Source organism: Hippopotamus amphibius, chromosome 12, assembly GCF_030028045.1.
Source record: "Hippopotamus amphibius kiboko isolate mHipAmp2 chromosome 12, mHipAmp2.hap2, whole genome shotgun sequence".
In the NCBI taxonomy this organism is placed as follows: domain Eukaryota; kingdom Metazoa; phylum Chordata; class Mammalia; order Artiodactyla; family Hippopotamidae; genus Hippopotamus; species Hippopotamus amphibius.
In genome coordinates, this window is record NC_080197.1 from 83332455 (window position 1) to 83346363 (window position 13909).

At 37.2% G+C, this 13909-nt stretch overlaps 1 protein-coding gene across 1 annotated transcript; it reads left to right on the top strand.

The window, feature by feature from the left end:
- Window positions 1-1554: 1554 nt before the first annotated feature.
- On the top strand, window positions 1555-13486 carry GTSF1 (gametocyte specific factor 1). Its single transcript, XM_057703671.1, has 8 exons — window positions 1555-1595; window positions 6089-6189; window positions 7961-8087; window positions 8530-8613; window positions 9077-9140; window positions 10510-10604; window positions 11519-11555; window positions 13387-13486. Exons 1-7 carry the CDS (start codon window positions 1580-1582, stop codon window positions 11533-11535), a joined length of 504 nt encoding a protein of 167 aa, XP_057559654.1. The 5' UTR covers window positions 1555-1579; the 3' UTR covers window positions 11536-11555; window positions 13387-13486.
- The last annotated feature ends 423 nt before the right edge of the window (window positions 13487-13909 follow it).

The following is a 13909-nucleotide window of genomic DNA, read 5'->3' on the forward strand; positions in this document are numbered from 1 at the left end:
AGTTGCTTCAGGCTACACCCAGCCCCCAAGCTTGGCTGCTGAGTGTGATTTGTCCATTTCACCTTTGTCTAGTACTAGGGGAAACGTACAGACTTACTTGTTAACAGTTTGATACGGAAGATACTTAGATGGACAGGGCTAAATGATGACACTGTAGATTCCAAGTGCCCTTAATCTACTGTAATTTATTTAGTCTTTTTGCCCCCGAAGGAGAGGGTGGCTTCCTACAAGTTGCTGAATCTGGCACATTGATCGCTCCTTTAAATGCCTGAAAATCAAGGAGCATAGTGCTTGGTTCTTCCTTCCAGTTCGCTTTTATTTTTGTTGAAAAAGTATAAAGTAACTATGTATAACATGTCAAAAGGAAGGTCAGAATTTCTTAATCCAGACATGAAAAATATTTTTTATTGGCAGTTTCACCGATGACTATCATTTACAAATGGGCTCTGCAGCAGATTACTAAACTGGAGTTCCAGCTGATCACTTGTATTTCCTGTCATAGGTTCCAAGGCTGCTTATGTCATAGAATGGGGGGAAGGGGTGTGGAATCGTATGAGGAGACAAAGGAGAGCTGGCTCTAGAGGCAACAGCTGTAAATCTAGCCAATTTTCAGAAGTTTCCTGTGGGGATGGTTTTATATAAATTTAGTCTTTTCCATAATGATAAGTTTATTTAATCACAGAGCTCAGTAGGAGGGAATCTCAGGTGGAAGAGGATTCAAACTAAAAAAAAAAATTGTCCTTTAATCTTCCACATTTCTGTTAGACTTGTTCTTTTATGACTGTGTCAACTGTAAAATGGACCATTCTTGAGTCCTAACACTCAGAAGTTTTCCCTCAGTGTATGGAGGGAATGAGTATTAAACGGAGAGATTTAAATAACCAAGTCTATCCATTTTCGTGGGGTAAAAGCATCGCTGAAAAAAGTGTGGTACTTCCTGATCATGTTTAAGAAAAGTCATAAAGATAGTAAACTAGAATGTCTCTGGGCATAGTGGATGGATTGAGTGTATAGTCTGACATAGGCGTCCAGCGTTCCCAGGTCCCAGGAGGGAAGCAAGACTGGCAGCCTGCCCATCCTGTATTTTTGAGGACTTGAGAGGAGAGCTTTAAAATAGTACCCTTTTCCTTTGTTTATCCTGAAGTTTAAATAGCAGTATTCTTGTGGGCCTGACTTGCCCCCTCTAACGTTAAATAGCATCAAACCCTAATAGATGGTGAACAGTGACAGGGTGTTGTAATGGCACTGAAAATAGACTGACATTTTATCACCTGAACACAGTTTGTTAGTAGTCATGTTTGGTTTTTCTTAACTGTTTGTGAGCCCTAGAATGTATTCCAAGAGTGTGAATTAGGCAATAATATTAAAATGGTTCAAAGTAGTAAAGAACGCCTTCAAGGGGAGAAACTATTGGGGAGAGGGAGGTGCTATAAGGGTTTTTTATATTGAACTTGGGTGACTTCAATTCTACTTTGACTACACTTTTTGGGGCTACTTTTGATACATTTCATTTCTGATTCCCTGATCCACTGCTTTTTTTTTCCCCTCAGCACTTGGATTTGGCTCCCTCATTTCCAACATGGAAGAAACTTACAGTACGTACTTCTTGTTGTTTTTAGAAAATAAGTTAAATTACTTACCTGTAGTTTTCTGTCTGATAAGACTTTTAATGTGTTTGGAAAGATTCATATTTCTCGGTAAACTGCTGAGAAGAAAAGGCCTCCCCAGAGACTGTTTTAGTAATGTAGAGAAATGTCTAAATTTGAAATAGGACACTTGAAATTTAAATAAAGAAGTATGAGAAATCATCAAGCTTTGAGAAAGCTGTGGTTGGGACCCCTGTGTTAAACTGTATTTTTATTAAATGAGGCATTTTCATTCCTCAGGATTTCAGTTTCTCCTGTTAATGACACAGCGATAGTAACCCCTGGTTTCTTTCTGTTTGTGAGATATGATGTACATAATTTGGATGTACGTTGAGTTTTTAGGATTAAAGAAATCCTAGGGAGGATTCTTATTTCTCAAGTGATCCAGGAATCTAGATGGCCCAACAGATCAAATGGAGCCAGTAGCCCTAGGATCATACAAGTATAGAACCAAGAGAGACCTGAAAAATCATTTCATTCAACACTCAAATAGTACAACTGAGAAAAAAGAACCTAGATTAATTGATTTGCCACAAAGTTACATAGTTAGTTGGGGACAGAGTCAGAACCAAAGTCTTATTTGTTGTTTATATGTAGTGCCCTACTTGATACTACAAGGGAGTATGGTTTCTAGACCCTGACCAAGTTTGAGAAACATCTGAGTGGATGAAACTCATCAACAAGGCCTCCTTTGTTTCCTACTTTGCCACCTTGTTCAGAATCTCTGTAATTAATAAGTTCTAACTAGAGGATATTTTAGTCCCATTCTACCATCAAGGAAGAGTCCAATGGAATCTTTATCACCAACATGTAGAAACTACATGGAGACGAACTTTATTGAATATCTACGATAGAGGTTCTTAAACTTTAGCATACAGCAGAATCACCTGGGAGGCTTGTTAAAACACAAGTTGCTGGACCCCACCCCCAAAATTTTTGATTCAGAAGGTCTGGGACCCAAGAATTTGCATTTCTAACATGTTCCCAGGTGATGGTGCTAATCTGAGGACCATATTTTGAGAATAACGGATGTCTGTTTCTCCTTGATCTTCCTTAGGGCTCCCTTCTTCACCCCCTTAATTATTCTAAAAATATGCTAATTAAAATCTGAGATTTCCATGTGAGATGGATATGAGAGATAGATTTATATTTATTTATTCTTGGAAGCTTACTACTATATTTAATTAGAAAGCAACCGCTCCCCTTTATGTCTCTTATTCTTTACATTTGTCAGTGGTGATTTTCTTTTTCTTGGAAAAGTATCACCTGATTCTTTTAATTACTGTATTGCTAACACAGCACAAACTTTTTTACGTAGTGATAATCGATGTTTGTTAAAGAAAGAAGGAAATGGTGAATTTTGCTGTATGTTTACAATTTTATTTGTTTTGTGATTAAATAAGTTTAATAAATAAGTTCGCTTGTGAAGAATCAGCTCCTTCAAGTCCATAGAATTTCTTTCTGTTTATCTGTCTTTCCTAATAAAGCTTCATTGCTTTAAGATTCTAAAAAAAGAAAAAAAAATATCACCTGGAAGTAGGTTAGAAATGCACAATTTCAGGCCTCATCTCAAACCTGCTGAATCAGAATCTGTATTTTTAACACAGTCCCCAAGTGATTTAACACCGGGAATCATGTTTTGTTTTGTTTATTGGAATATAATTGCTTTACACTGTTGTGCCAGTTTTTGGTGTACAACAAAGTGAATCAGCTGTATTTATACATATATCCCCTCCCTCCCGCGACTCCTTCCCACCTTCCCTATTCCAGCCCTCTAAGCAGGAATCATGTTAAAGAGAGAAACACTGCTTTAGAATGTATTTGACCTTTTCCCCAAATTAACCTAAAACTCTAACGTTAATGTGATTAGATTCCTGAAGATTTCCAGCTTCTGTCTTTGGATGGTACCTCTCAGCTGATGATACTCTTGTCAAGTCTAGTTCCTTATTTCCGTGACGTTTCCTCCATTTCTCACCATGGGTTCTGGGCCCTGTCCAAGTGTGAGGAACACATGAGTCTATGCTTTTGGAGGAAGCTTGTCCACAGGGCCTGCTTTGTGTTACAAATTTAGTTATATTCCCAGAAAGCCACTCAGGATTTTTGCTGAGCAGTTCGATAGTATTCATTACAACTTTAAATGCATATATACTTCAAGCAGCACTCTTAGGTATCTGCCCAAGGGAAGTACTCATACAATGCACAGAGAAGTATATAGTAGACTGCTAGTCACAGCATTGCATATAATAGTAAAAAACTGGAAACAAATATCTATCAGTAAGGGAACCGGCTAAGAATCTATGGTACATCCATATGCAGCAGTGAAGTATTTCTTACATACTGACATAGAAGGAGCTCTAAGATATATTAAGTTTAAAAAAAGCAAATAGCAAAATATGTATAGGAAATCTTGTCACATGCTATACTGTGGATGAACTTTGAGGACATTATGGTAAGTGAAATCAGTCACAAAAAGACAAATGCCATATGATTTCACTTATATGAAGTATCTAGAATAATGAAACTCATAGAAACAAAAAGTAGGATAGTGGTTGCCAGGGTTTGCAGGGAGGAGGAAATGGGAGTTATTTAATGGATATAGAGTTTCAGTTTTGCAAGATGGAAATTTCTGGAGATTTGTTGCACAACACTGTGAATATGCTTAGCACCACTGAACTGTATACTTTAAAATGGTTAAGGTGATAAATTTTATGTTATATATATTTGCTATCATTAAAATTTTTAATTAAAAATAAAATTTAAAAAATTTTAATCTAAAAAACCAGTTTAGAGCTGACCTAAGTTATCAGAGACCAAAAAGTGAAACATTTTGGTAGGAAGCTATCATTATCGACTCTGATGTATGCCACTGTATGGGCAGTAGAATGTGTGTGAATCATAAAGTACATCCAGTCTGTCAGCTGCTGACATGGCCTATCATTTGCTAGTGATGGAATGGATTAAATGAAGGGAAACTAACAAGAATTTCATCTGTAAACTTCCTGGATGTCCTGAAGCTTCAGAAATATGAAAAGATTACTGGTCAGGATGAGCCTGGTTGGCATAATAAGCCTGCTTGTCCTTTAAGACTTTTCCTTCCTATTCATTCTGTCCTTCAAGTCACCTTTCTGGCTCATTTGCATCACGATCATGGTTAGCAATTTATCCTATGTTTACCACTCTTCCAGTGAAGCTGTCTGTTTCAATTCCCCACTGGCTTCTGATTTTCATAGCAGTCTCCTGGTTTATAAGCTTCTTATCAAATGTGAATTGTTTATCTTATTTCACTTTTATTATTGCCTTCAGTGATGGCAGCAGTATTTTATTAGATTGCCTCTTGTCCTCATAATATATTCAGAATGTGCTTAACCATTTAATTTCCCTTCTTTAACCAGGCTTCTTAAAATTTGGGGCTCAGCCTGGACATTTTAAAGAACCTAAGGGTAGTTTTACACGTTCAGAGAAACTTCTCTAGTTTCTATTCGAACTATTGAAATGGTCCGTGAAAGTATAGTCTTCCAAGGGTAGTTAGATATAGGTTAGGGGCTTTCTTTCACATGGCAGCCCCGTATATCTGTAGTTGTCTTAACCTCAGGAGGTTCTCTTTTTGCATATTATTCTACTTTTTTATCTGGCCAATTTGATAATCACTAGATTAAAGAATTCTGGGTTTTTCTCATTATGTTCCAAAATATGAAAAGTAAAACCACCAATCTGGTAAAGGTATTGGTTTCATTTGAGAGGTAACTAGATTAACTGAGATCAGGAACTGCTATAGAAGTGTGTTAAAGCAGACAGACAAAAAAGAAATCTATCAACGAGTATTTCTCAAGCTTCCACAGAACATATAACTGATATAGAGCAGTGCTTACCACCTTTTTTCATGTCATGGCATGCTAGTAAATAGACAAGGATGCTAATGTAGGGGATTAACTACCCTCAACTTGCCCTAGGACTGGTTGGGGAATAGGGGGCACACATGCAGTGGACACGCACATCACTGCATCAGTACACTGTCCATTCCAACCTTCAACACACTGGCTGGGAAGCTCTGGTTGAACTAGCTAGAGATAAGAATGACCCTGAATTAGCACTTTTAGAAAAGGAAAAGATGTCATTTCATTTAATTTTTTGTTTATGATAAGAATAACCAAAAATGAAAACAACAGTATTTATGTGCAACCAAATATGAACTAAGACCCCATCCCATGATTGCTGGTTTTGCTGGACTTAATGAAGATTTGATGATAACAGAGTTTTATCTTCTCAGAATTACATTTTCATTTTCAAATGTTTAGTCACCCTTTAAAAAAAAATTCCCAGTTGTCATTAGACTGTCTTGTTCAATTCTTACAAATCCTGTTGAAAATACATTGTGCTTGGGATGCTGAAGCTTTGCAAGGGCCTGTTAAGCTTTATACTTACCCTGTTTTTCTCTCTTTCAGTCGATACCCTGGACCCTGAAAAGCTATTACAGTGCCCCTATGATAAAAACCATCAGATCAGGGCCTGCAGGTTTCCTTATCATCTTATCAAGTGCAGAAAGGTAGGGTATTATTTTCTCAGTTTGCCCTGTGATGCCCTCCTGAGTTCTTTTAAAAAGCCAAATTTTGTAAATATCAAATAATTTTAGCATAAATATTTTAATTGAATGCCAGAATTGCTTTGGGTTAAATACCAACATTTATAGAAAAGAATTTGTTTCTTGGATACATAAGTTTTTTCTTGTTTTGGTTTTTCCCCCAACTAGTGACAAAGCACACTTCATAAACAGCTTCTCCAGAGTCTTCCCACCCTTTGTAAAACAGAGGAAACACTAATTTTTGCTAGAAATGAGAAATCCCTCTTGCCTTGTGAATTTGATGTGTTCATTGTCCTGGTATGAATTGAATACTGTAGTACACTTATTTCTGATGTTTGTTTGTTTGTTTAGAAATTTTAGAGAAGTTGTACAGCTAGAGCTTAACCCAAGAAAAGATCATTCCTAAAAATAACTGTTTCTCCAGGTTTCAACAGTAAGCATCTTTGGGGGCAAAAAAAAAAACAGCTCAAAGAGTTTTTTTCCTCTGGTCACCCTTTTGTAGACTTAGCTGATGTAAGCTAATTTAATGCTGATATATTAATTGAGGCAGTTTGAAAGGATTGTTTGAATACAGATATCAGATACAGAGGCCAAAGTTCTACCAGGATTTATGCTTGGAAAACATTTTAGTATTTAATCCAAACCTGCATCCAGTTCAAGTATGCATTAAAATTCTTTTAGGGATGTTTTTCTTGCAGTCCTGGAGACATGATTATTTCTCAGCTCCGTTTAATCTCTAGAGCAAGGATTCCTTAAGGTTGAACCTGGACAATGTAGACCAGCAGATACCACCACAAGTTCCTCCCGTAGGCTCTCAAACATGCCGCAAGGATAAAGGTTTGGAAAGGGAGCCAAGTGGTAAAAAGACATTGTCATAACTCCCCTATTCTGTTGCTCTTAATCTTCAGCCACAAAACCTTTGCATTGGAATGCCTGATATCCCATGGAGTTACCTGCCCTCACAGTTTTCTCCATCTGCTATTTTTTTTCCACCCTTGTCCCCACTTTACATTATTTTTAGTTTTTTGAGTATCATTTGTGATATGTCTTTTGCTTCTCCCAATAAATTTCTTAACTACTGGTAAACTTACCATAGGATTTGGACGATATTAAACACTTCGTTTTGTTTTCTTGTTTTGTATTAAAATAAGGAACTTGGTCGGCAGAGTTCTCTATCACTTGGGCTTTTCCTTAGTAAAATAGCTGAAATAAAGGTCAAAGTGTTCAGAGCCTCATTTCAGGTATCATTACTTTAAATAAGCGTTCCTGTGTTAATCTGAAAAATCATTGGGTTTGCCTCTTCTGCAGTTCCCTTCCAACAGCTATTTTCCTGCACTATTATACTGCAGTAGCAGGGGCATCACTGCAATGCAGACTAAGTGTGTTTTAATACTACTGTTCATCCTGAATATCAGCTTTCAAAGAGGTCCAGAGAGCTCTGCCATTGCAGGCTGTACCGCCTGAATCTTGTGACCCTGAGAAGTAAACGGGGAGAGAATATAGTTCAAATACCCAATCCTAAATAAATTCACAGTTTACTTCCATATAAGGCACTTTAACGCCAACATCTGTGTTGTCGGTCTTTACAGTCATAACAAAGAGGCTTAGCTTTTGATTATTGCAAGGTAATGTTTCTATGGTCTCTTTATGAGTGATAAATAATGTTCTACTGTGAGTTTACCTACCATAGTTAAGCCACAGGTCTACTAACGGACCCCTTTAATTTTTTTCACAGAATCATCCTGACATCGCAAACAAACTGGCTACTTGTCCCTTCAATGCTCGCCATCAGGTTCCTCGGGCTGAAATCAGTCATCATATCTCAAGCTGTGATGACAAAAGCTGTATTGAGCAGGATGTAGGTAAGACTGACTAGTTAAAATGTTGCAGTGCTGGAGGTTAGCCCCTTCGAATTTATATGAGGCTACATTATCACCTTGATTTTGGCTTTTATCGTTTCAGAAGAACAATAGTTTTTTGCCTTTGAGATTTTTATCTTAGCAGCAAAAGGTTGTCAGGTTGTGTTTGTCAGACTGCTTTCTCTTCTGAACAACCTAATTTCATTTTACTAATAATTCATCTAAAAATAAAAATTCTTTTATTACCATAAATATGGCAAACATCTTTGTTTCTGCTTCTCTTTCTTGTCTTCTGTTGGCAAGCGGGTAAGACCTCTCTGTTTAGCTTTCATCCCATCCATTTTTCAGAAACAAAGACCCTGCAACCTTTTAAGCCACTAACCCCTTTAAACATGATAACTTGGCAGTGTCCCCTTCGTAAGTCAGAATCTCTGTTGTCTTGCAGTCAACCAAACCAGGAACCTTGGACAAGAGACTCTGGTTGAGAGCACATGGCAGTGCCCTCCTTGCGATGAAGACTGGGATAAAGGTGAAGTGCCTCTACACCTTTTTCTTCATGAAGTCAAAAATCTCAAGTCATTTGCTTTAGACAGAAGGAAGAATTTCCTTTTTTATGAACATACCATGTTGTTCAGAATGCCTTATTTTTATTGGGCCCCAATACAAGCACATTTGTATCTCTGTGCAGACACATGAAACAGCGTATCCCTCTTGATTGGAAAAAACACTTTTTTACATCTGTTTTTTTCCATAAATTGTGTTGTACCATCTGTGTTTGGTTGTTACTAGGCACGTTTATTATTATTTATGTCGCTTGTATTTATATCCTTCAATTAAATTCTTGCTGCTGTGTCACTTAGGCAGGGTACTTGATCAGTTTTTACTTGCTTCTCTAAACTTAAGTTTATTATTTCTCATCTTACAAATTCAACTAGCATAAATTGGTATTTTGCCCAGTAGTACCACAAACTATGTTTTGCTTCCTTTGGCAGATTTGTGGGAACAAACCAGCACCCCATTTGTCTGGGGCACAGCCAGCTACTGTGTCAACAACAGGTAAGTGAAAGGGTCTCATTCCCACCTCTTCCTCCCAGAATCAAAGTGCTCTATTACCAGTAGAAGCTACCCACCTCTTTCCTTGATGATGTTCCTTGGTGGTAATTTAGTCTAGATATAGTTTTGGTGGGTTTTTTCCCTTATTCCTTGATTCATAAAAAAGGTCGCATGCTTTGTGTTAATTACTGTGGGAACACAAAAATACTAGCTTGTAGTCTAGCAAGGGAGACAGTAGCGCCAGCCATTTTTATGTCTTAGTTGGAGTTTTTGCTAAGCTTATATTATTTTAATGCTTTGAAAAATTTTTCTAGCTATACCACATGTATCATTTTTACTCTGGGAAACTAGTGTCTAAGGAAAAAGTAACCTTAAAAGTTCTTGATTTGAGATTAGGCAATCCATAATACCAACTGGGTAGGGAAGAAAACGCACCTCTGCTTCCCACTGATTTTGTATCTAATTTAAATCTCTTAAGATTTTTCATTACTACCTGATCTTCAAACCTTAAAAGATCATGTTTCAGGACTTCCTTGGTGGTCCAGTAGTTGAGACTCCACGCTTCCAATGTAGGGGGCCCGGGTTCGATCCCTGGTCAGGGAACTAGATCCCACATGCAGCAACTAAGACCCAGTGCAACCAAATAGATAAATCAGTAAATTTTTTTTTTCTAATCATGTTTCGAATTCTCTGGCAGTCCAGTGGTTAGGACTCCATGCTTTCACTGCCGAGGGTGCGGGTTCGGTGCCTGGTTGGGGAACTAAGATACCACAAGCCACTCAGCGCAGCCAAAAAATAAAAATCATGTTTCAAACCAAATAAGAATATTTCTGGATTAGGAAATGAAGGAATAGATGCTAGATGTCATTTTTTTCCTCAAATAGAATACTTATCAACTTTTATTTTTTAGCTCCTGAAGTCAGTTTGTTATTGTAAATGTACCTTAGTTTGTGTATGCACTGAGATAGAAAAACTTAAAGATGAATTCCATTGGTGCAATTTTAATTTTATCTCAGTTCTGTGAGATTTGTTGCCTTTAGTTTGGTTGTCTTGGCATTTTATCTTTTATATCTATTGAGTGAGTTGATGAGCCTGTCATACAACTGAACAGTAGATGGCATTGCTGTTTATCTCAATTTCTGGAAAATGAAAATGGTTAGACCCGTCTTAATGCCTGTACAGAAGAGTGAGCTTTCCAGAGAAGTGGTAATCATTCTAATTGCAAGAATGTTTTGATGGAAATGTGTTTACATTTCAGAATGTAGGTTGTTTTCCCTCAAATTACAAAAAAACACATTTTGATTGTCTTGTGTGTGCCTGCCTGAAGAATACAGATACGCTGGCATAGTCAAATTCATCTTTCTTTCTGCAGCCCTGCAAGCAACATAGTTATGGAACATAAGAGTAACCTGGCTTCAGGCATGCGCATTCCCAAGTCTCTGCCGTATGTTCTGCCATGGAAAAACAGTAAGTAAAATAGAGGCAAAATGCTTTTACTCTGTTTGTTGTGCTAAATACAGTTGGTCTTGGTTATTCAAGGACATGTTCAGTGTGAACACATTGTACCCATGTGACCCTGAGAGTGAGTGCCTCCTTAAATTTTTGCACCCTAAGCACCTCACTCACTTCACCCTAGTCCTGACCCCGGTTAGTAACAGGAAAGTACAAGATCACAGAAGCCTGAAGAATATTTTGAAGATGGGGTGACCACTGACATCAAATACCATGGGTAAATTGAGGCACCAATAAGAAGACTATTGATTTTGGCTCGGAGGAAATCATCCCCGATTTTCAAAGCATAATATCAGCAGGGAATTGGGATTAGAAATTGGATTGCAGGGGCCTAAAAGGTGATGGATAGAGAGAAGATGAGAGTAATAAGAACCAGCATAAGAATGGTATTCAGATGTCTTCCCTAGGCTTCAGAGACCATGCTGAATAAACAGGTGCGAAATTCATGTCATACCACCCTAGTAAAGAAACTCCCACATGTGGTATACCCAAGATACTGTCATTTTTATTTAATACAAACTTTCTTTTCCTAATGTTGCCCCCAAATTCAGATTCCCTTGATTTCAGTCTTTTGCTGCTATTTGAGCTAATTTTTAGATGGCTAGAGGATCTCCTTTAAAACATTTCCCTTTGGATACTTGCATTTCTCCAAAAATGAGATCACCAAATCATATGCTGTAAGGCTTGATAGGTAGAGGACTGTTTTCTTTTTCCATGCTCTTGAGTAGAATCCAATTGCTAATTTTAAATTTTTCCACTTTTATATTGTAATTCCATATACCCCAGGAATAAGTCATTTGTGTTTAGTAAGAATTGGGAATGGAGTCAATTGACATGGTATATTTATTTTGAAATATTTTACTCCATAGATGGAAATGCACAGTAACTGAATATCTATCTCATCAAGTAAGTGTTTTCATTTTATTTCACTATTTTTTCAGATGGTAGCAAGATTTAACTGGACATAAAGCAATTTGGGTCCAATTTTCTTTCAGATTATGGTACCAAATTAAAGCTTTGGGTGTGCCTGTGTTTTTTAAGTATATAGCCTCTGTTATGGCTTTACACACTAATGAATAGGCATTTACTAGTTAAATTAGAATTCTGTTACATGCCAAGTTGCTTTCCCTAATGTTAGTACACATTGCGTGTTTCCTTTTTTTTTTTTTTATCAAAGTTGCATTCTGGATCTATATGCCTTTTTAATGGGCTGAGATTAATCAGACAGCTGTGCTTCACTGCTCTGCAATTCTTTCCCTATGCAGTACAGTTTAATACTCATCAAAAAATTCATACTCTTTTTAACGAGCACTTTAAAGTTTTGGGTCTGTAAGAGTCTTGCACTGTTGATCTTATCTGAATATTTGATTTAGCAGAACCTCTCAAAATATAGAGACCAAAATCTTTAGTTTTCACAGATGACGCCTTTCTTTGAGGTCACCCTATGTACCCATAGCAGAGCCAGGTTTGATGCTGTCTTGGCTAAGGTTGCCCAGCCACATTGCTTCTGGCAGAAGGGATATTGTTGGGCTGTGAATAGGATGATAATCCCCACTGTCTTTGCAGATAGTAGGCCTTCAGTGAATATTTACTGAATGAATGAGTAATTGGCCTGTTGCCTTCTAGTCCATTCACTTTCTTTGGACAGTGAAACAGATGGGATCTTCTGAGAGTTAGGGTTCATTTTGTACCAAAACTGATGTTTCTTCTGGTGAGAAGCAGAAAAGAAAGTCTAAAAGCAAACACACCCCTTAGCTGTGAACAATAATATTTATCAGTTGCTTCTAGGTACTGGACATTTTTCTTAGTAGGTTCTGACATCAAATCATTAAATATATCTGGAAGTCAGAAAATTGGATTTGGTCCTGGAAGGGAAGGAAACACAACTGTACTGGGGTGTGTCAAGAAAGCACACACAGACTTGGGTAAATGGTGAACTATGAATCCTTCTCTGACACACTGCATAAGATGCTTGGTGTTCATACAGTATGGATAGCTATCTAGTAAAACTGGCTGCTCTACAGTGAAAGCCTAGTAGAAACTTCTCTTGATCACTTGAGACTAAACACTTTCTGCTTTGGAACTTAACTCTTTACACACTGATATTTTTTTTTCTGTGTAACCCCTGAGGAATAAGGGGAAAAAATTAGGTAAAAATCCTTTAATAGCCAAAGACCTTCTTATCCTCTTAAAAATAAAGCATCATTTTTTTGAATGCCTGTTGTTGCAGAATTGTCTTCTTATCCCATTTGTGTTTTGATCAACAACTCCACTTTTTACTAAATAAAAAGCAGGTAATACCATGTTAACTTTTCTTCCCGTACTGTACATTGTAACAGCTCAAAAAATATTATTGAATTAATGAGTAGATAGAGTATATGAGAAGAGAAAAAGATCAGTATATGTTAATTGGAATTAATCCAGAATTGTCTGGAGAAGTCAGTTGCTTAGATGGTCGATTCTGATTTTTCTCCTCACCTGTGAAAACTGTTGACACAAGGAGTGTACATTGATCTCTGCATAGAATGTTTTTAATTCAATTAACAAGTTTCTATGTGCTTAGTGATACTGAAGAGCTAAGGGTCAGAAAGTACTTGGTGTTCTGCTGTTAACAACAACAGTTTCTCCAGCAGACCAAGAGACTTTAATCGGGCTGTTGTTGTGTGGCCCATCTTCAGATGTGGTTGGTGCTTTTGTCATTGAAAGGAAATAAGAACGCTTTTTTTTTTCCTTGCAGATGCCAGACCCTAGAAGACTCTTGTTTCTTCCTGCTACAGTGGGTTCTTCATTTTTTTTTCTCCTAATCTAATTATAGAAAGATAAATTGTCTGTAACTTTCAAACTGACAAGTACCTTTTTTTTCTCCCCCCTTTGAGTCCCTACTCATTTGATGCAATAAAGAACCCTCATGCTCAGAAGGAACTGTTTCAATTAAACCATCATTGTAGATAGCTTGATAGTTTAGTTAAGTACCTGCAGCCCCAAGATCAGAATTCATATCTCATTCCACATTAATGAAACAGAATCATTTAAAGTTATCTTAAAGGATCCAGCTAAAGCAGGCAAGAAATTTGGGTTGGAAAAAATAACTGTGTATATATTTGTGTTCTCTAACACACATGGACCAAATTCCTTTTGGCATTTATAGGAATGGGCCTTTTCTGATTAGTGCATTTTTTTATTGAGTCTTTGATGTTGAAAGCATTTATATATAGAAATATACTCCATTCTTGTTTAGAATCTTTAGGACATCTTGTTCC

Excerpts from the sequence above, each read along its gene's own strand:
- GTSF1 (XM_057703671.1), top strand. Across the intron at positions 8,088-8,529 it reads CTGTATTGAGCAGGATGTAG|TCAACCAAACCAGGAACCTT; the intron begins GTAAGACTGACT and ends GTTGTCTTGCAG. Across the intron at positions 9,141-10,509 it reads AGCTACTGTGTCAACAACAG|CCCTGCAAGCAACATAGTTA; the intron begins GTAAGTGAAAGG and ends TTCTTTCTGCAG.